The sequence below is a fragment of the Lactuca virosa genome, chromosome 8 (assembly GCF_052849685.1).
Source record: "Lactuca virosa cultivar CGN04683 chromosome 8, Lactuca_virosa_CGN04683_v6, whole genome shotgun sequence".
NCBI classification, from domain to species: Eukaryota; Viridiplantae; Streptophyta; class Magnoliopsida; order Asterales; family Asteraceae; genus Lactuca; species Lactuca virosa.
Genome location: NC_136433.1, coordinates 322,529,016 through 322,549,927, shown reverse-complemented (window position 1 = coordinate 322,549,927; position 20,912 = coordinate 322,529,016). Strand labels below are relative to the sequence as shown.

Genomic DNA, 20,912 nt, shown 5'->3' with positions numbered 1-20,912 from the left:
ATAAATCACACCAATTCTTCAGGAAGGACCGGTGACTTATTAAATATGTGGGATAGCAGATTATTCAACTCAACCGAGGTTATCTCCTCCAAACATTACCTTATTAATATTGGAACGTGGGTCGGCATACAGAGGCCATTGATTTTTGCAAACATATATGGTCCACAACCGATCCTTGAAAAAGATAGGTTGTGGGAGGAGTTGAAAAAAATTAGAAATGAAAAAGATGGTGTTTGGATTATGATGGGAGACTTTAACGCAGTAAGGAAGCCAGATGAAAGGTTTAATTCACACTTTTGTCCCCAAACAAAAAGAGATTTTAATAACTTCATTCACGATGTGGGACTTAATGACCAAAAAATGGGGGGTTTTCGGTTTACCTGTTTTTGGAATGAAAACCTCAAACTCAGTAACTCGATAGATTCCTACTATGTCCTAGCTTTTTAGACATTGCTCCTTCAGCCACTATCACTGCTCTACCCTGTGAGTTCTCAGACCACTGCCCAATCCTCTTGTCCACCACCTGTCCTGATTTTGGCCCTACGCTCTTCAGAATGTTCAACTTGTGGTTGCTTAGGGAAGGTTTCGAGAATGCATTCATCACTGCTTGGAATAGTTTCATTGGTTACAGGTCACCTGATCAATATCTTGCTGCTAAATTAAAACATGTGAAAGAAAGCTTGAAAAGATGGAGAGCAACAGATCATCCAAATGAGGAGGCATACTACAACAAACTAAAACAAATAATTGAACATTTAGACCATGAGGCAGAAAATAGATTGCTCACCATGCAAGAACTCCATATAAGAAGAGATAGTTTCAAAACAATTGCTGAGATGGAGAAAATAAAAGTTCTCGACATCAAACAAAAATCTTGAGTTAAATAGGCAGTTGAAAGTGATGAAAACACCCGATTCTTTCACGGGTATGTAAGTAATAATAATCGCATAAACAGGATTAATAGAATCATGATCAATAGATTATGGTGCACGGATCCTGCACTGATTAAACAAAAGGCATTCAATTTCTTTGCCAACAAATTTAAAGAAAAATGGCCTTCAAGGCCAAAGCTTGTCAGCAGCCACTTTAAAAAAATTCTTCCGATTGACGGTCATGTGCTAGAATCCCCCATCTCGCTTGACGAGATAAAATCAACAGTTTGAGCTTGCAGAAATGAGAAGGCCCCAAGACCGGACGGGTACTCATTCAAAATTTTCAAACAATAGTGGGAAATTTTGCTTGGTGACATTGCAGCAGCAGTTAAACATTTTGAAAAATATGGGAAATTTGATAAATCCTGCAACTCCTCCTTTATATCCTTAATCCCTAAGATTAAAGACCCTCTCTTGCTCAGCGACTTCAGACCAAACAGTTTGATTGGATCCATATACAAGACTATTTTCAAGGTTCTAGCACGTAGACTAAAACAGGTTATGGGTACCTGTATAGACGAGGTGCAATCAACCTATGTCGAGGGAAGAAATATACTCGATGGTCCTTAAATTGTGAATGAAATTTGTTCATGGGCAAAGAAATCCAAAAGGAAAACACTACTCTTCAAAGTAGACTTCGATAAAGCCTTTGACTCCATAAACTGGGAATTTCTTGAATCGAACCTAAAGCTTATGGGTTTTGGTGACAAGTGGCGAATGTGGATCAAAGGATGCCTCGAATCATCTAAATCATCGGTCCTTGTGAATGGCAGCCCGACAAAGGAATTATCGATCTCGAAGGGGGTTAGGTAGGGAGATCCTCTCCCCCTTTCTTATTCATCATAGCAATGGAGGGTCTAAGCGTGGCGATGAGGGTAGCATGTGAAAAGGGATTATTTAAAGGCACAAAGCTACCACACATGGGACCAATGATCTCTCATCTACTCTATGCCGACGATGCATTGTTTTAGGTGAGTGGTCGAAATAAAATATCAAAAATATTTCCAGGTATATCCATTGCGTCTCCTCTGGTCTAAAAGTCAACTTCAACAAATTTAGAGTTTTTGGGGTGGGTGCAAATCCTCAGGAGGTTTCGAGATGGGCTAGATCTCTGGGATGTGAACCTTCTTGCCTTCCTTTCACATATTTGGGGGTACCAGTCAGGGCAAATATGAATTTTATAAAAAATTGGAAACCAGTGAAAGAAAAGTTTCAAACAAAATTATCCAAATGGAAGTCAAAAACTCTTTCGTTCGGGGTAAGACTAACCTTGGTTCAGTCGGTTTTAGGCAATCTACCAACATATTACCTCTCTCTATTTGTGGCACCGGAAGGAGTTCTCGAAACACTTGAGAAAATTCGCAGGCAATATCTGTGGGCGAGTACCGAAGGGAAAAGGAAAATACATTGGACATCGTGGGATAAGATAATCGCGTCTAAAGAAAATGGTGGATTAGGAGTCGGTTCCATCAAATCCCTTAATATTTCCCTTATTGTTAAATGGTGGTGGAGATTGTGCTTCGACCCACTGGCACTCTGGGCAAAGGCCATTCATGCTATGCACAACTTACAATCTAAACCTGACCACCATTATGCTAGTAAGTTATTGCCAGGAACTTGGAAAAATATTGTTGAAGTCTGTAATGACTTACGAAAGAAAGATATCCCCATTGAGAACGTGCTCTCCAAACAACTCACTTCGACAGGTGTCTCCTGGAAATGCAGCCTTACCAATGACGAGTCCTATGAGGTTGATGCTCTGAGAAAAAAGTGGGACTCCAACCATTCGATTGAAAATGGTAAACTAGTTTGGTTAAAAGAAATTCCCATTAAAGTAATATGTTTCATATGGAGGGCAAAAATGGGTAGAATTCCTTCAAATCTAGCTCTTGCTTCCATAGGGGTATACTTGGAAGATAGGACATGTTGTCAATGTGGTAGGTGGAAGAATGTGTTGATCATGCTTCGATGGGGTGTGAATATGCAAGATCAGTTTTAGAATGGATACTCAAATGGTGTGGGGGTATCGATGGGGAATTTCCAAAAGGTGCAGGAATTGCTTGATCACGTATACAATTGGTCAGATTGCTAAAAAATGAGGCTTTTACTGGGGATATGCTATGGTACTCTTTGGAGCATTTGGAAAGCAATGAATGATAATACATTTAACAACAATCGACTATCCCCAACAAAATGTGCGGATATCATCAAATCCCTAACTTTTCTGTGGATCAAGAATAGGAGGAAGAAATCTAGAATGGATTGGATTGAATGATGTAATTGTCCTTTTCTTTACTTATAAACTGGAATCACTCTGTCATCTTTATTTGTCTTCCTCTAGCTACTTGCTAGTGGTTGGCCTTCTATAAATTGTTTGCTAGTTCAAAAAAAAAATAGCTAGAAAAAGGCTTCACCATACTAGTAAAATGTTGTTTGTCTGTAAATTTGTCAAAGACAATGCCACCCCGTAGTGCTCTAGATTTGGAATCTCACGGTGGGTGGTTAGACAACTCATTTATAGTATTGTTTATTTTATTTATTTAATTAAATTAATAATAATAATAATAATAATAAATATTACACATAAAGTAAATGACTAATATAACAAAAAAAAAAGAAAAAAGTGATAAAGATAAAAAAAAATTAATGATAGTTAGGTATTATTGATAATAGGTACTAGTGATAAGGTCACGATAAAAGAAAACCAATTCGTCTAACAAAATACAAAGTTTTATTAAAGTTAGTAATTTTCAATCAAACTCTAACCCATGAATTATGAATTAGGAATTATAAAATTATAATGTTGTATCATATTGAACTCTTTTACGAAAATCATTACGATCTACAAGTGAACGAAAAGAACAAAGGATGATGAATTTTGCGAGGACTATCGAAGAATAAAAACAATAAAAAAGAATATTCAAATTAAATTTTAAATTAAAATCTGAAAATCGGAGTTTGGGTGCGAAAGATCCGGTTAGAAAGCTGCAGATAACATAGCATAGTTGTTATCGACACACAACACAAGGATATACTCTAAATAAAAAGAAATCGTTGTGTTGTCAGCCGTCGCCAAGTAACAGTTGCTTGCTTGCTTGAACATCTATCTCTCTTTGCCACAAAAAAAAAACCCTCCATTAAAGCCAACGCCGTTAAGCTTAAGCAATATCCATTTTCCAAACCCACCCTTCCCTTAAATCCTAATCTATCCACTCTTATTAATCCAAAACCCACATAGTGTGTGAAGGAGTTAACGTTGTTTCGAAAGAACACAAAATCTAATCATGGAGTCTTCGATTCTTCCTGCAATTATCCGATTACGAGCTTCTGCAAATTCGTTTTTGTCACAGTTCGAACCTCTGGTCCTCGTTGTTGCTCCTCTCATAACTTTCCTCGTTGCCCAGATTGTTCAATCGTTTATTCAAGTAGTTCATGAGAAGGGATTCAAAGCGACGCTTATTGGTTTTATCATGACATGGCTCAAGTAATTGTTTTACATTTTTCAAGTACCACGTTTCGAGGTTTAGATCACATGACTTCCATAATCTTAAAAAAAAAAAATTTGAATCATGAATGACATCACATAGTATCTTGCTTTGAGATCTTGAACATATTTGATGACTTTTGTTCCGAAAACAGGTTGGTGCCTGGTGTGAAGAGCTATATTGATGCCGAGAAACAGAAGGTACGATGTATATTATGTCATATATTTAGTAAAGTCATTCATTTACTACAGGGTGGGTAACATATGACATCGATTTAAAGTTTGCAGTTTTTGATCAGTGATTTCTTTTTCGGTTGTAAAGTTAGATGTAGCTTATATTATAAAAAGCTTTAGAATCGATACTAATTTTTCATTTGGCTAGAAGTACTAGGTTTGACATACAAATTATACAATATTGTGGTAAATGGGTTATATTAGAATTAGAAAGTGAAACTATTATTCTCGAGTGTTCAGGTTGTTGATAAATTACAATCTTCTGGCAAATCTTCAAGGGATGGTTGGAGAACAGAGCTGCCAAGTTCAGGATTAGGAAATAGGGTTTTAGAGCAAATGAAAAATGAGAAAGAAAAGGATGCAGCTTGGCAAGGAAAATGTTCTGGTACAGTGTATGTTCTACAAATTCGTATCATCATTTATTTATTTTTATTTTTTTGTGATTTCTAAAGTCTGAGTACAATTAATTGATTACTTTTGTTGCAGGTATATTGGAGGAAATGAATCCGAAGGTCACTTTTCGTTGATAAACGAGGCATGTTCAATGTTAGTAAGACGCATGATGCTTCTCTGTTAGTGTTGTCCATAAATTAAATTAAATTAAATTAAATAGTGTGGTTATGTAGATTTATAAAGTTAAAATATTTAGGTTTGCACATACGAACCCGTTACATCTAGATGTATTCAAGAGTGTTGTGAGATTTGAGGCAGAAGTGGTGGCCATGACGGGTGCTCTTCTTGGAAGTAAAGAGAAGGCATCTGGAGGCCAAATATGTGGCAACATGACTTCAGGAGGAACAGAGAGTATACTGTTAGCTGTCAAATCATCACGTGACTACATGAAGGCCAACAAGAATATCACATGTCCAGAGATGTGAGTTTCATCTTTTATTTAGGCCCTGTTTCTTATGCAAGTGACGTAACAAAACAAAATTAAGTTTTACATGCATTGTACACATTTGTACTGGACCTGTCATGTCATGTCATGTACTGTTGTACTGCATATCAAAGAGGTGTTTTACTTTTAGGCTAATGAATCTTTCTTTACGTAAGTGATATTGTCTTTTGAGAATGTAGGATAATCCCTGAATCTGCACACTCGGCTTACGACAAAGCTGCTCAATATTTCAAAATTAAGTTGTGGCGTGTTCCTGTGAATAAGGAATTTCAAGCAGATGTCAAAGCTATCAAGAAATACATCAACAAAAACACCATATTGGTATGTTAAAACTGGCCTACTGATTGTAATTAATTTTTCGTTTTCTCATCAGTTTTAATTGCTCAAATTTGTTTCACAAAACAGATTGTTGGGTCAGCACCTGGTTTTCCTCATGGAATCATCGACCCAATCGAGGTATAACCTAGCAAAGTCTTTCAAGTCTTTAACTTTTCTATAAATTCTACTTGGTTTACTTGTTTAAACATTTGAAATAAATGTTATACATGCAGACACAAAGCTGAGATACAAGAAAATACTAGAGTCAAACAGATGTTTTTATTGCAATATAGTATATACTAACCATATTGCTTGGGGAAATAAAATGCAAATCAATGACTACATTTCAACTGTTTGTCCAAAAGTGATGTTTCACAAGTTGAAGTTTGTATGTATGGTTACAATTTAGGGTTTGTATTGCAGGAGCTTGGCGAATTGGCATCGAGTTACAGGATCTGTCTGCATGTAGACCTTTGTCTTGGTGGTTTTGTGCTGCCTTTTGCACGTAAACTTGGGTACATACACTTGGTTTTTGTTTCCTTTCACTAGTGTTGTTAGCTGTATTCCTATGGCATTATGCCAAATCTAATAAATTGTATAATATGTGATTCTCTTTAATTATTGCAGGTATCCAATTCCACCATTTGATTTTTCTGTCCAGGGAGTAACCTCTATATCAGCAGACGTGCATAAATATGGGTTGGCACCCAAAGGAACAAGTATAGTTTTATACAGAAACCATGAAATTCGCAAGGTAACAAGTCGAATATTTGTAATGTTTTATTTATTTATTTATTTGATGGCTGGAAATTGACCAACTTTTCATCCTTGTGTCTTAAACAGCACCAATTTGTTGCTGGTAAGTCTCTTTGAAATACATATTAAATCTTGCTGACATGGCACGAAAAGGATGACATGGCATCAAGGTTTAAAAGTACGGAATTGAGCCTTGAGGCGTTTTCCCTCTGCCTCAGGAGGCGTAAGCCTCGAGGCGAACCGAGGCGTAAGCTCGAGGCAGAATAAAAAAATAGTTTTTAAATATTATATAACTAATAAAAATATAATAAAGATACATAGAAAGTCATAGTTAACTAGAAAACAAATTTAAAGAAATTTTAATAACATTGCCATAATACATAACTAGATAGCAACTAAGTATTAAGAAGGTATTAACAAAGCAAATATTGAACTAAGTTATGTCAAAATAAGTTCATCATGTATGATTGTCAATTAGGTTATTTAGATCAAAAAATTAATTTTTTGTTTTATTTAGGTAAAAAGGTATAAAAGTTGACAAAAATATTACATTTCTCTTATTTTTTCATTGTTTTTTTAACGAGTACGCCTCGCCCCGCCTCACGCCTTGAGGCGCTGCCTCTCTCCACCTCGTTCAGCTGAGGCGCCCGCCTCAATTAGACCATATGAGGCGCCGCCTCAAGTTCGTTTTTCCACCGCCTCGCCTCGAGGCGCGCCTCGCCTCGAGGTGTACGCCTCACCCGATTTTTAAAACTATGCATGGCATGATGTTGTTACAGTTACGGAATGGTCTGGTGGTCTGTATGTATCTCCGACAATTGCTGGTAGCAGACCTGGAAGTTTAATTGCAGGGGCTTGGGCAGCTATGCTTTCTTTAGGGCAAGAAGGTGCTTACTTTCAACTTTTATCTTAAACAACTTTTTATGGTAAAAATCACTGCTTAATTTGTTGGTTTTTTGAAGGTTACCTGGAGCACACAAGAGAGATAATGGAAGCATCAAAGAGGCTACAAAACGGGTATTTTGTTAGTTCAAAACTAGAATCTTTAGAATTCCAAAGCCTATCAAAATCAAAATCACATGTGTTTTGGTTGTTTCTGTAGAGTAAAACAGATCCCTGAGTTATTTATGATTGGAAGGCCAGATATGACAATTGTGGCTTTTGGGTCGAATGTGATAGACATATTTGAAGTGAACGACATACTTTCCTCAAAAGGCTGGCATCTAAATCCCTTGCAGAGACCCAACAGGTAAACAAACCATAACAGTTATATATGACATGCTTATTTTTGCTTTAATAAGTAATAACATTTTGAAAGTATTCATCATTTTTCAGCATTCATATCTGTGTCACCCTTCAACATGTTCCTATTGTTGACGACTTCCTGAAAGATTTAAAGGATTCAGTGCAGATTGTAAGCAAGAAACTGGGTTTTCATATATCATCATTGGAATATCTTGTTTGGATTTTAGCAACAAATTGTTTGTTTTTGTTTTTAGGTAAAACAAAATCCGGGGCCTATTAGTGGAGGGCTTGCACCAATATATGGAGCAGCCGGGAAGATCCCAGATAGAGGTATGGTTAATGAGTTATTGGTTGACTACATCGACAATGCATGTTGATATGAAGGACTTTTGGGTATTTGCACTCCCATGCATGTATTTTGGTTTGGTTGTTTGCATTCAATTGCCATCATTCTTTGTAAAAGCTTTCCAAGGAAAGGAAATTGTATGTGTGTGTGTTTGATGATATGTAAACTGTAATATACAAACAAGTAGAACATTAGCACATGAAGAATCATCTTTATTTTATCTGATCTTGCATGTTTATGCAAGAGGATTATTATTCCAGCAACCAATGGTCACAATGTGTGCGGCAAGTCCAGGTGCATCGTGTAAGATGTAAATCAGGTATATAGCAGTCCCATATTGGGGTTGTGTGTCAGTAGAATTTGTTAATAAAAGCACTTTAATTTATCTATTATTATTTTTTTGTCAAATATACGAAAAGTCAAAAGTAGTTAAAAGACTGGCATGAGTTTTTCTTTCGGAAACTTTTCACAATCCTTGTGAGTTTACAAATCAATGGATAGTATTTTAGGGCAAATTATAAATTGGTTCCTATGGTTTACAAGAAATTTCAAGTTTGGTCTAATTTTCTAAATCTTTCCAAAGTGGTTCTTAAGTTTGGTTTTCAATGATGATTCAGTCCTTCCAACTAATATAATTAAGTTGTTTGTTTTTTAAGAGGTAAAAGACATTTGTAGAAGAAAAGGTGGACCAAACAAATCATGGATATTAGGTTGTGGTTTCCTTTTTAAGCTCTTTCCTTACAACTCCAGCTTTATGCAAGATAACAATCATACAACACTTATAATAAGTGAAATAGTTCAAACCAAAAAACATCATATTGTTTCGGTCAAAAATTAATCAAGTGTAATTCGACCAAGGTGTATGAGAGGTTGTGGTGTTATTGTAATGTAAGTATCAAATGGTAATCAAAGCGAGACAAATGAGTTAAAAGGAAAGCCTTTGATCATTTGTAGGATCTCCGACATAAAACCTTGGGATGTGATAATAATCACCTGCCTTGATGTATTTTATTGATCAAAATCTGAGATTACAAAAGAAAATGAAGATAATACGAGTACATGAGTAATGCTAGAGCTAATCGTGTCTGTTGTGTGCTAGATACATGTGTTATTTATAGTCTAGTATAAGTAACAAGAAGTCTGATAATTTTGGGATCCTCCTGAATCAGCATATGAACGTTATTTGACTTGGTATTCCGGGTCTTTGTCTGGTTGAGATGACTCTCCGTTGAGAATGGGTCGTATGTTGACTCGTTCTGCACATGTGAGAAAAATAAAGATAATATAGTTATTACAAGTGTTAGAAATATAAGTGATAACAGTCAGGATCACGGGATATGTTTAAGGATCCTGAGGCTTCTGAAGTAATTGAGGATCCTGAATATAAGTCAAGGATCCTGCCCTTAACAATTGCCCCCAAATTATACCTGGGAAATATAACCGTTAGTGTTTTAAATATTTAGAGGTATAATTTTTAAGTAAAAATTAAAGTAAGAATTTCTAACAGATGGGTAATTTGAACCTCAACGGGTAGATTTCCAGCCCTTGGGAAGGGTCGAATCACTTTTTTACCTCTCATCGATTCTTATATAAGTAGGGTATGGAGCTCTTCAATTTCATCTTAATCTTAACCTTTCTTCCGGAAGTTCATCGAACATCATCGAATGTAGTATTTTTACTCATTTTGTACTTCTTCCTTCTTAGTTTTCTTTTTCTTAAAAATGGCCAAAAAAGGAGCTCGTTCTCGTGCAAACATCATAGTTATACCTGATGATGATTTCGTAGATCAGAAGCTCCTTTCCTATAAGGAAACTTGTACCTTTGATGACAATAGCATTGAAGTTCTGAGTTCGAGTGGAACTTTTCCCGCTAGTACTGTCTTCAAGCCTTTCGATGTTAATATCCAACCCGATTTTATTTCTTCTATTTGGGTTTGTTTTCCTGAGTATCCTTTTACCTTTGGCCTTGCCTATCCCTTTTCCGGGATTATTTCTGAATTTTTTGAACTCACCAAGATTTCATATATTCAAGTCATGCCATCAGTTTAGAGGATCCTTTATTGGATCGACAATCTGAATCGCTCCATGGGTCTCAACATTGGTCTAAATGAATTAGCTTATGTTTACGACCTTTCTACCTTTGGAAACTCTCACTTTTTGTTGAAAGTTAAAACCTACAGATCACCTCTTGTTCTAAAATCCAAGCATAACGATGGTGCTTGGAAATGAAGATACTTTTTCGTAAAACTTGACTCGATTCCTGGTGGAGATCTTTTACCTCAATCCTGGGTTACAAAGGGTAAGGTTCCTTATTTTCATATTGAGGATCCCAATATTCACACTTCTTGTTTTGTTTAATTTTTTGCAGCTTTCAAGTTTGACGAATTAGTTCCCCCTATTGAAGATACCGATGATAGGATCAGGGACTTCCTTGCTCTGCCCGAGGATGTCAGGACATTCAAGCTCGATCCTTCTATTCATCAAGAAAGCTCAACCACTATCATTCCTACGGCTACCATTAGGGGTCCTTAAGCACCTTCATCTTTAGTCTTTGAGAAATTATTAAAATTTCTTTGGTTTTCGCAGGATCCAAAGCCACATGTGTCAGTGCTCATTTCTCCTATCTGACCTTGATACGGTTATGTCAAGTGGCCAAATATTTGTGAAGAAAGAGAAAACGAACTCCTCCCTTGTCCCAAAAAAGGCCCACATTGATCTGACTACAACAACTTCGGGATCCCGGAAGAGGGAAACTCATGAAGCCATGAATTTGAGCTTGGAGAATCTTGGAGCTGAGGATGCACTTCAGAGGTCGATCTCCTTTTCTCAAGTTGTAGGTGTTAGTGTTGCTTTTGTTTCTTACACTTTTCCTTTCACTCTTTCTAATGTAACTCTCGCTCCAGGTCTTTGACCGCGTCTCTATAGACTTGAGGATTCGGGCTGAAAAAGGATGAATAAGCTTTAAGGGAACAAGGAAAAAATGTGGAAGGCAACCAACGAGGATCTCCTAAGATGAGTGGAACTCCTGCGCAAGGAGAAGGCCAAGAAATAGGAGGAGCACGATGCAGAGATGGCGGAGGTGATCGCCGAAGTGAAAGCTAGCACATCCATGGATGTTTAGGAGGCCAAGATCAAACTAGCTGAAGATGTGGCCAACGCAGGATCCTGGAATCTGGTTGGGTGGCGCGTAGCCCTTGCTGAATTAAAGGGCGACTATGTCAAAACCAACGAGGATACTGAGGGGCAACATCCAAAGATGGATGAGAAAAAGAAGAGCCCATGCGATGTGTAACACTCCCTTTGAAATTAAATAAAAGCAGTTAAATAAATAATAAACTCTAAAGCCCCGAGATGTAATTTTATTATTATTTTATAGCCAAATCCATAATATTTAGCGGGGTGTTGGTTTCGGGGAGCCAAACGATATAATTTAGACTTTCGGGGGTTAAAGTGTAACTTTCGGATTGGTTTTGTAAATATTTTCAGAAGTCAGGGGGTGTTTGGCAATTATTAGACTTAGATTGAAAGGTTTTGGAATGTTGAGGGTTAAATGGTAACTTCTGGGACTTGAATTGTTATAAATCTTTGATGCTGGAGGTTTGCTTTGTAAATTGTAGCCTTGATTTGGAAGAGATCTCATGGGGAGGGACCATATGTGTAAAACGTGCATAAGTTGTGAATGGAGCGGGACTTAAACCCAGTGCCTCCTATTTCCTCCCGTTGCAAAACCTTAGCCCTAAACCTAATGCATCTTCAGCCGCCACCCTCACATTGACCACCTCCGGCGCCGCCAACCTTGTATCCCTTGCCTTCGGCCGCCGCAGCCTCTTAGCCAACCGGTGTCGCCGATCGAAGCCAATCGTCGGTGCTACCGCCGACAGCGATGAAGAGCCTCACGTTGAGGTTGAATCTGTGGGCCGTCGTAATCTTCTAGTATGGCCGCTGCTTTGCCAATGAACGCCGCCGCCATCGTGTCGCTACCGGAGACGTTGTGAGCAGCTCGAATGACCGTCGTAGGCCAACGAACGGACCATGTTCTCTGCTGCGTGGTCGTGAGCGACCGGGAAATCCTCGGCTAAGGCCATCTGTCATCGTTCTCTCTCCTCTCCTTCGCTCTTCTCGGTGGATTGACGTCGGGAACGTCGATTGTTACCGTCGGTGGCCCTATGGCCGCTATTTCTACTTGTTCCAGCCTCCTCAGCCACATAGTCGGTGGTTAGGAGTTGTTGTCTCGTATCTGGAGGGATAGAGTTGATGTTAGAACCATGAGGTGGTTGTGGGTGCTTGTTTGGCCAGTGAAACCCGAGAAAAACCCACCATGGATGCCAACAATGGTGGCCTCCACCATGTCGTCTCTTTCTGCCGCCACCAGCCACCATGCGGAGGTGGTTGTGTGCGTGATTTGGTGTGTGTATGACCGTATTTCGTAAGGTTAATGCTGTGTAGATCCTTGCTTGGCCAGGAAACGGAAGGAAACTCATCACCACCACCGTGAGGTGGTGGCCGCCACCTGCTGCCACCGTTCCGTCACTGCTAGCCACCATCTCGGGTGGCTGTGGGCTTTCGGGTGTTTTTGGATTGATGTTCGGAGTGCTTTTGGTGTTGCTTTGGCCCAAGATCATAACCACCACCACCGTGAGGTGGTAGCTGCCGTCATGAACCACCGCTAACCACCACTGCCCGAGGTGGTAGTAGGTGGCACCCGACTTGATTAGACTTTAATTAATGTAAACACTTAACTATTGGATTAATTGGTTTTGTGATTTGGTTGGAAACCCTAATTAGGGTTTAGAAAACCCTAATTTTGGGAATGTGTATTTTGGATTTGTCGGGACCCGCGTTTGGACCATTGGATTTGGAATTTTGAATTATGCCCAATTAAGTTTAGTCTAGTGGAGTAATGGACTTAATGACTTAATGGATTAAGTCCTTAATTGTGTTAAGTATGAACACTTAACCCTAATCGTCAATTTATGTAAAAACCCTAATTGGGTTTGGGTTCTTGTTGGGCCACTTCTTGGACTGGGTTGTGGTGGGCCTTCGTGGGCCAAATGGGAACAAGTTTGTAGACTAAGGAAATTGATGGGCTTAAGGATAAGGCCCATTGGAAAGGCTTGGGCCCAATTTGGAAAATTGGGCCATAATTGGGCCTTGATGATTATGATGTATTGGGCCATCAGAATGCCAAGTGTTTGACTAGAATTAATGGTTGGGCCCTGAAATAAGTCCATGTAGAGGTCTGGGCCCAATTTGGAAAATTGGACCATATTATGGGCCTTGTTGATTATTTGGCTTTTGGGCCTTCAGAGTTTGAGTTTGGGCCTTATTTTTGAACCTAACTAGGTTAGGGGTAAAATAGTCTCCTTACCTCAAGTATGGAGTTGTGGTTGTGAATTAGAACCCAATTATTAATTGGGTGTCATTTTGATGTTGACAGTTCAGGAATCTGTCAATCAGTAATTGGAGTTTTATTCGCGAGACTTCAGCTGTGTCAGGTGAGTCTCCTCACCATACCAATGGGTCTAAGGCACCAAGGCCGGCCCATTTATCTAGTTGTGATGATTATTGCACATGTGCTATTGATACATTATGTATTTATGTGAAGACCATGCGGGGGTTCCCATGGCAATTAGTTATGTGTGGTATGCTAGTTGATTGTTTGGTATGTGGTATGCTAGTTGTCTATGTGATACTTTCATGAAAGACCTCGGAGGGTTCCCGAGGCACTAGGGTGTAAGATCTTGGAGGGTTTCCATGACATCCTTAGTAAAGACCTCGGAGGGTTCTCGAGGCACTTGGGTGTAAGACCTTGGAGGGTTTCTAAGGCATCCTTAGTAAAGACCTCGGGGGGTTCCCGAGGCACTTGGGTGTAAGACCTTGGAGGGTTTCCAGGGCATCCTTGGGCTAAGACCTCGGGGGGTTCCCGAGGCACCCGGAGTAAGACTGTTTGGTGGTCAAACCAACAAATAATGAGATAAAATAATAACAATAAAACTCAAGTCACTGCTACTTCATACACTAAAGATAGTATAGAGTAAGCAGGGTTGGTCCACAGGAATACATGACTTCTTATTTAGCCATATTCTCACACATCATACAATCAATGTTAAAATGGAGGATTATGTTTGAACTCGAATTAATCTTCATAAATAAACAAGATTAATACTAAAATTTAATAAAAGAAATACATTTCCGATTCGGATTCCTATACATGCGTTGTGTTGTAAGATGTAATATGACTGTGATTCATGTTCAATCTAGGTTGGTAATTTAGATATTTATAAACTCTAATATCCAAGTTGACAAAAGTGTTTTATTCAAAACATGTTCTTCAAATAAAACTTCATTTAATTGATTCAATTCAAACAAGCTCTTGCATCAAATCATTAAATGACATTAAGTTCTTACAACAATTACCAACAATGTCCAACATTCCTCATAAGTTTGGGAATATGAACATCTAATCTTCTAATTACAACCAATTAAGTGCATATGGCTAACATCAAATCATAAAACATATACGAATTTCACAATTTGATTAACTAGATTGATAAGAACCCTAATTCATTGATCAAGTGAAAAGAGAACTAATCAAACATATAATTAAGACCAAATCAAAGATTACTAGATGATAAACATAAATTCAAGTGCAAATTACAATCTAACAACAAACACTTAGAAATCTGGAATCGGAAATGATAAAGAAATTAACCACACGTGTCTAAGTTAAACTACAAATTCAATAAGTGTGACAACTCGAAATTTCTATCTTGTACAACCATTCACTTCAATAGAAGTCAAGCTCATTTCTGTTAACTTTTAGCACCGTTTAGAGCCGTTTGAGTGTTCTAAAGCCTAGTACTTCAAGAGGTAAATATAGGAAATATACTCTAGAGTTAAATGTACAACATTTAAGTCCCAAAACTCCAATAGTTTGGAGTTTACGGCCCAAACATGGAGTTTACGGCCGTAAACTCTAAGGAGTATAAATATGACACTTAGTCATTTTCTTCACTTTTTACCATTTTCAAGCCAAGAAGTCATTCTCTCTCAAGTATCATCCGATTTTCCTTTTTGATCTTCAGCTTTGTAAGTGTTTCCTTCCTTGATTAGTTGTTATTCTACAACATCTAGTGATTGTACATGATTTCATCCATGAAATGTCTCCATTTTCTTAGATCTTCAAGTGTTCTTCATTTCACCAAGAACACCAAGAACACACACTAGTGTTCTTGGGCCGTGAACCTCCTTACAAGCTTCTATATTGTAAGTACTCTTACCTTAGCTTGATATAGGCTTGATACACTTGTTAAACAACTAGAAAACATTAAGAAACACAAGATCATAAGTGTTTACGGACAAGGCAATCTCCTTGGGCCGTAAACTCTAATGAAAGGGCCATTATGAGCCCTCGTCCCTTCTAAAGCTTTGGAACCAAGTCTAGATCACTTCCATGAGGAGTATAGGACCTTAAGCAAACAAAAGAATCAAGCACACATGAGTTTACGGCCGTAAACTCATGGGGAATGACCATGGGCCGTAAACTCTACAAAGTGGTGCATTAGTGCCACTATTCCTTCCTAAGGCTTAAAACTTGGTCTAGAACCCTCCCAACTGGAACTAAGGACCTTGAACATCAAAATGGTAGAAGTTACCATGGGTTTACGGCCGTAAACCCATTGGGGCCGCAAACCCTAGGCCGTAAACTCATGGAGAGTTTACTCTTGGACCGTAAACTCAAAAGCAAAGCCCTACAACCCTTAGATGCAACCCTAATGTACTCCTAGCACTTGAATCAAAGTGTTATCCATGTTTTAGTGTGTCTTTACTGGATTAATTAGTTGTTAATTGACTAATTGGATACATATATGTGTCAATATATGTTAAATAGGATCTGTGTGTGTGCTCAAGTCTTCACTTGACACTTAGCATCCTATACCATCTGTTCATCCAAACCACTCACTACAGGTGAGTTCATACCCCTTAATCAACCTTTTAAATGATTTTAAATGCTTTTATGGGGGGGGGGGGGGGGAATACAAGTTGAACTATTATAGTTATTATATCAATCACATGTGATTAATAACTATCAACATATGGGTTTTCTTACTTTTCAAACAGTGTTATCAAACAAACTACTTCAAAATGTTTATCAAACTCCTTTACATGTTAAACTCTTTAACAAACTTGTTTCTTTATGCCAAACTGCTTTCAAATCGTTTTATGAAATGCCATCAAGTCATCAATGTTTATTTAAACTCTTCAAAAGGGTTTTACAAAACTTCTTTGTCTTTTAAACTAACATATTTTGTTAAATGTGTATCTATTTAGATATAGTTATATAAGTAGGATTCAAAGGACTTAGGACTGATAACTCACCCTACCTCCTGTTCCTTGTTTGGTTGTGGTATTAGGGTAACGGTTGTTTGTCCGAAGGTCGTTTGAATCTTAGTTACATATTATGTATATGTATATAGATACAAAAGTTCCTTCTGTCAGTTCAATACCTTTGGGTAGCAAAGGTATACAAACATGTTCATTTATACAAACAACATTGCTAGTAAACTATAATAGGTATAGTTTAGGAAGTTACAAATACTATTACTAGAACAATGAAACATACAATGAGTCAGTTCATACATGAGTCAACACATACTATAACGAGAAACAGATAGAGAATACTATGATGAGAAACAAACAATAACATACAGAGAGAACATACATACATACCTACTAGACAGAGAGAGAGAACATACAATACAGCTAGTACATACTATACATTATACAAGAGAACATACTATTATGAGAAACAGAGAGAACATACTATTATGAGAAACAGAGAGAACATACATACATACTAGACAGAGAGAGAACATACAATACAGCTAGTACATACAATACATATACAAGTACATTACAACAGAAATGTGAGCCACATAACGGGGCATGGCATCACCTGTCATGGCTCGTTTTGTATCCAGAGTCTCCTAGAAGGAGAGCGTTGAATTTGTGTATAGATCTATACTGGATTGACAATCCTACACCTTGCTGCTCGCTACAGTGGGACTTGCAAATCTACGGGTGCCAAATGTCATTTCTTCCGACGTCTTTCATCGTCGTGTTTTTAGTCGGTAGTATGGTACAGGCATATCACATGTCACTTTATTAAAAAATTGGATTAAGGTAGTTAGTACAGCAGTAGTTACTTAATACAACACTACAGTACTATTTTATTTCCCCATTGCATTCACTTTGTGATCTTCACAAAATGAACAGTAATGTAAAAACTATATTTTTGGTTAATGATAGTCAGATTTGGGAAAATACATACTCTTACAAGAGACATACATACATTTCATTTGATGCCTTGGTAGAAGGCTACTTTTAGTAGAAAACATAGGGTTTTCTAGGAGATACAAACATTTACAAACATTTACAAACTTATACATCAAGTACTTACAAACGCTTTCATACAAACAATGACACCAAAATACTTATGATCTCACCAGCTTTAAAGCTGATAAACTCTTTCAAAATAACTTGTATTCTCAGGTCATCAGTAGACAGGTACCGATGCCAGGCTTTTGAGAAGATGGAGCACGTTCAAGACTCATCTCATATTTTGATTTACATTTTTGGTGTCTTATACCTTTACAGAACACACTTGTATGAAATTATATTATTAATGCAATGGATGATGTTGTTGCTTGTTTACTACTATACTTTGTTGTGATACTGTACATGACGTCCTCCACCCCTGAACGTTTTCGCCGTTCCGGTTTTGGGGTGTGACAGATTGGTATCAGAGCATTGTTTATCGTGAATCGAGTATATCAACCCATAAAAGATATACAAACTATAAACACAACGGGATTAAAATAATCTGATCAAGAGTTTATACTTTTAAATAATAAAATATTTAACTAATATACATACCTGCATTCATACTAAAATCGGTGTCACTAGGACAGAACAAAAGTATTACGATTGTTGGGCAACACAATTAGACTTAGAGACATATAGTCAACCCTAGGAATGATATAGCCTGATCAACTATATTTTCCGAGGAGTGACTAGCATGTGCCTAAGGGTGGTTGTGAGGTTGCAACAAGTCTAAAAACTTACCAACACGACTACAATGAAAACAATAGAACAGAACATAAACTTAAAATACTATAGGAGTATTTTGTGTTACTATAATTTACTTATGTGCAAACTAAAAAGGTCTTATAACTACCTAATTAGTGCGCCTATTTAGTTATTTCTTATACCCCTTTTCTCGCGTAGATATCATGGCTGGATTCCATCTTCCCGGAGATGCATACTTCCCAAACGAAGGCAATGCTGGATGGCTTGGAGAAGAGCCAGAAGATGATCATCCAATCCCTTTGGATGATCACTATGCTGAAGGCTTTTCTGATGGTTCGGACTCCGAACCTGAAGTCAACAACCTACCCCCAGTAGCTCCAAACCCGAACCCTCGTCCAGCATTTCAAGGACTCACACCTCTGTGGGCCACAAACTTGAACAGACGGAGTCAGGAACAGGGTCAACCCATGCCCTACAATGGGGACAGAAGCTTTTACAACCTAAGCGAGGGAGGTTCAGATGACCGAGTCCTGCCCATCATGGTCCGTAGGATTGCTCGGAACACCGAGCAAGGTCGAGCAGCTATCGACCGAGTAGTGGAAATTGACGCCAACTCTGGCGTTAACACAGTCCGCATTCGTCAGCTGGAGCCTGCTCATGAAAGAACTCAGATCCATAATGCAGCCCTGCAGAGAGAACTTACTGAAACCCGAGCTGAAGTCAGGGAACTTCGAGCTCGACAGGCAATGACAGAAAGGCGCATGAGAGACATGGAGCGCCGTCTGTCAGAATCAAGGACTCACTCTAGTGGCTCTCGTCGTAGATAGAGCCTACTCAACTTTCTCTTTTGGATATAACTTAGTTTATGTAAAAACTCTAGTTTAATTTCCTATCTTTGTGAAGACCTTATGTGACAACCCGGAACTTTTATCCTGTACAATTGATCGTTATATCAATATTAAACTCGATTTTATCACTTTTAACGCCGTTTAAAAGTTAGTTTAAGTGTTCTAAGCTTGAGTACAGCCGGGAATGAAATTATAAATGAGTCAACAAGTCGTATAGAGACAAAACCGGGCCATACACCCTCTCGGGAGGAGTGTACGGCCGTACACCCACCCTCCAGCCGCACACTCACCCTTATATATATAAGGTGACCCTCTTCATTCATTCCTTTCATTTGGCTGCACTCTACTTTCTCACTCTACTTTCTCTCTCTAAAAACTTCATCCAAGAACACTCTAAAGGCCTCAAGAACGTGAATTACTCCATCATTCAGCTTGTTATAGTGGTAAGACACTTTGATCTAAGCTTAAAACTCATCATGTTCTTCGTGTTCTTCATCACTTGAAGGTGTACGGTCGCACACCTTCATAAGGTGGCCGTACACACCTTAAACACTCTCCAAGGTGAAGAGCTTGGCCTTCATTTGCTAGTTGGACTTGGTATTGGCCTTGAAACACCCGAAAATCGACATTTTGAGCATGCATGAAGAGTGTACGGCCGCACACCCCTATGTACGGCCGCACACTCCCATGCACGACCGCACACGTCCTCTGTACGGCCGCACACTTATGTGTGCAACCGTACACACATGCTGACCGCACACCCTGGCCGCACACACACACTCTTTTGGCCGTACACCTCCCTTGTTTGATCATATAGGGTCCCGACAAGCATTTCCAAGTCTTTAGGGTGGTTTCCCGTCGTGTTTGGTCATGAAACACCCTAATTCTAACACACATGTGTGTTATCACGTGTTAATAGGATCCACTTACGTACGAAACATCGGTTGACACTCAGCATTCGTAGCCGATCATACACCCAAATCCTATGTCAAACGGTGAGTTCATACCCCTACACCTTTTCCGAGTTTTTCATGTTTTCAGGGGGAGAATACAAGCAAAAGTACAAGGAAACTTGTACTCAAAGTATATTATTTCGTATAAAATACTTACATGTTCAGTATGCTTTTAATACAGAAAACAGTTTTACCAAATGATTAAGAAATCAACTCGTAGAAACAGTTTTCAGAACTAAAGCAAGGAAACTTGTGAATCTTGTCATAAAATGTGATATTTTACAAAGGATTCATGCAAAACATAAACAGGATTTTCTATATTATCACTTGTAAGTTTGTTATTTTAAGTTGGAGACACGTCCTTGGTAACACTCCATCGGATTCGTGAGTGTAGGACTAACCCTTGTAACCAGAATCTCTTGTAGGGAGAGCGTGACTATTGTGTATAGATCTATACGGGACTGACTATCCCGTACCTCGCTGCTAGCTACAGTGGGACCGTTAGGCCTACGGGTGACAAAGTCATAAAAAGATACTGGCCCCGTTACGTGTCATATCCAGTTTAATGTATGGTTATAAAACTCGCAACCTAGATAACAGAGATTTACTTTTGTAATAATGAAACAAGTGAACTAACCTCAAAGTAATAACCGATTTGATAACTAGAGGGAATTGATAATACCCTTAGGATCTAGTTCACTACATATTTATTAGTTTTATTTATGTAATAAGGCTAATACACCTCACAGAGAGCAAACAGGGTTTTTCAAGAAAACTACATCTAACGATACAAGTATGGTAGATACTTGT

At 38.3% G+C, this 20,912-nt stretch overlaps 1 protein-coding gene across 1 annotated transcript; it reads left to right on the top strand.

Annotated features, from left to right (window-relative positions):
* Window positions 1-3,933: 3,933 nt before the first annotated feature.
* Window positions 3,934-8,476, top strand: DPL1 (dihydrosphingosine phosphate lyase). Its single transcript, XM_079066763.1, has 15 exons — window positions 3,934-4,416; window positions 4,572-4,617; window positions 4,891-5,042; window positions 5,137-5,196; window positions 5,300-5,524; window positions 5,728-5,869; window positions 5,954-6,004; window positions 6,290-6,381; window positions 6,494-6,620; window positions 6,710-6,725; window positions 7,402-7,509; window positions 7,585-7,639; window positions 7,725-7,871; window positions 7,958-8,036; window positions 8,122-8,476. Exons 1-15 carry the CDS (start codon window positions 4,217-4,219, stop codon window positions 8,242-8,244), a joined length of 1,623 nt encoding a protein of 540 aa, XP_078922889.1. The 5' UTR covers window positions 3,934-4,216; the 3' UTR covers window positions 8,245-8,476.
* Window positions 8,477-20,912: the final 12,436 nt, after the last annotated feature.

Coding starts and splice junctions, on each gene's coding strand:
- DPL1 (XM_079066763.1), top strand. CDS start 4,217: ATGGAGTCTTCGATTCTTCCTGCAATTATCCGATTACGAGCTTCTGCA. Junction 6,382..6,493: donor CCTTTTGCACGTAAACTTGG/GTACATACACTT, acceptor TAATTATTGCAG/GTATCCAATTCCACCATTTG. Junction 7,640..7,724: donor TCAAAGAGGCTACAAAACGG/GTATTTTGTTAG, acceptor TTGTTTCTGTAG/AGTAAAACAGATCCCTGAGT.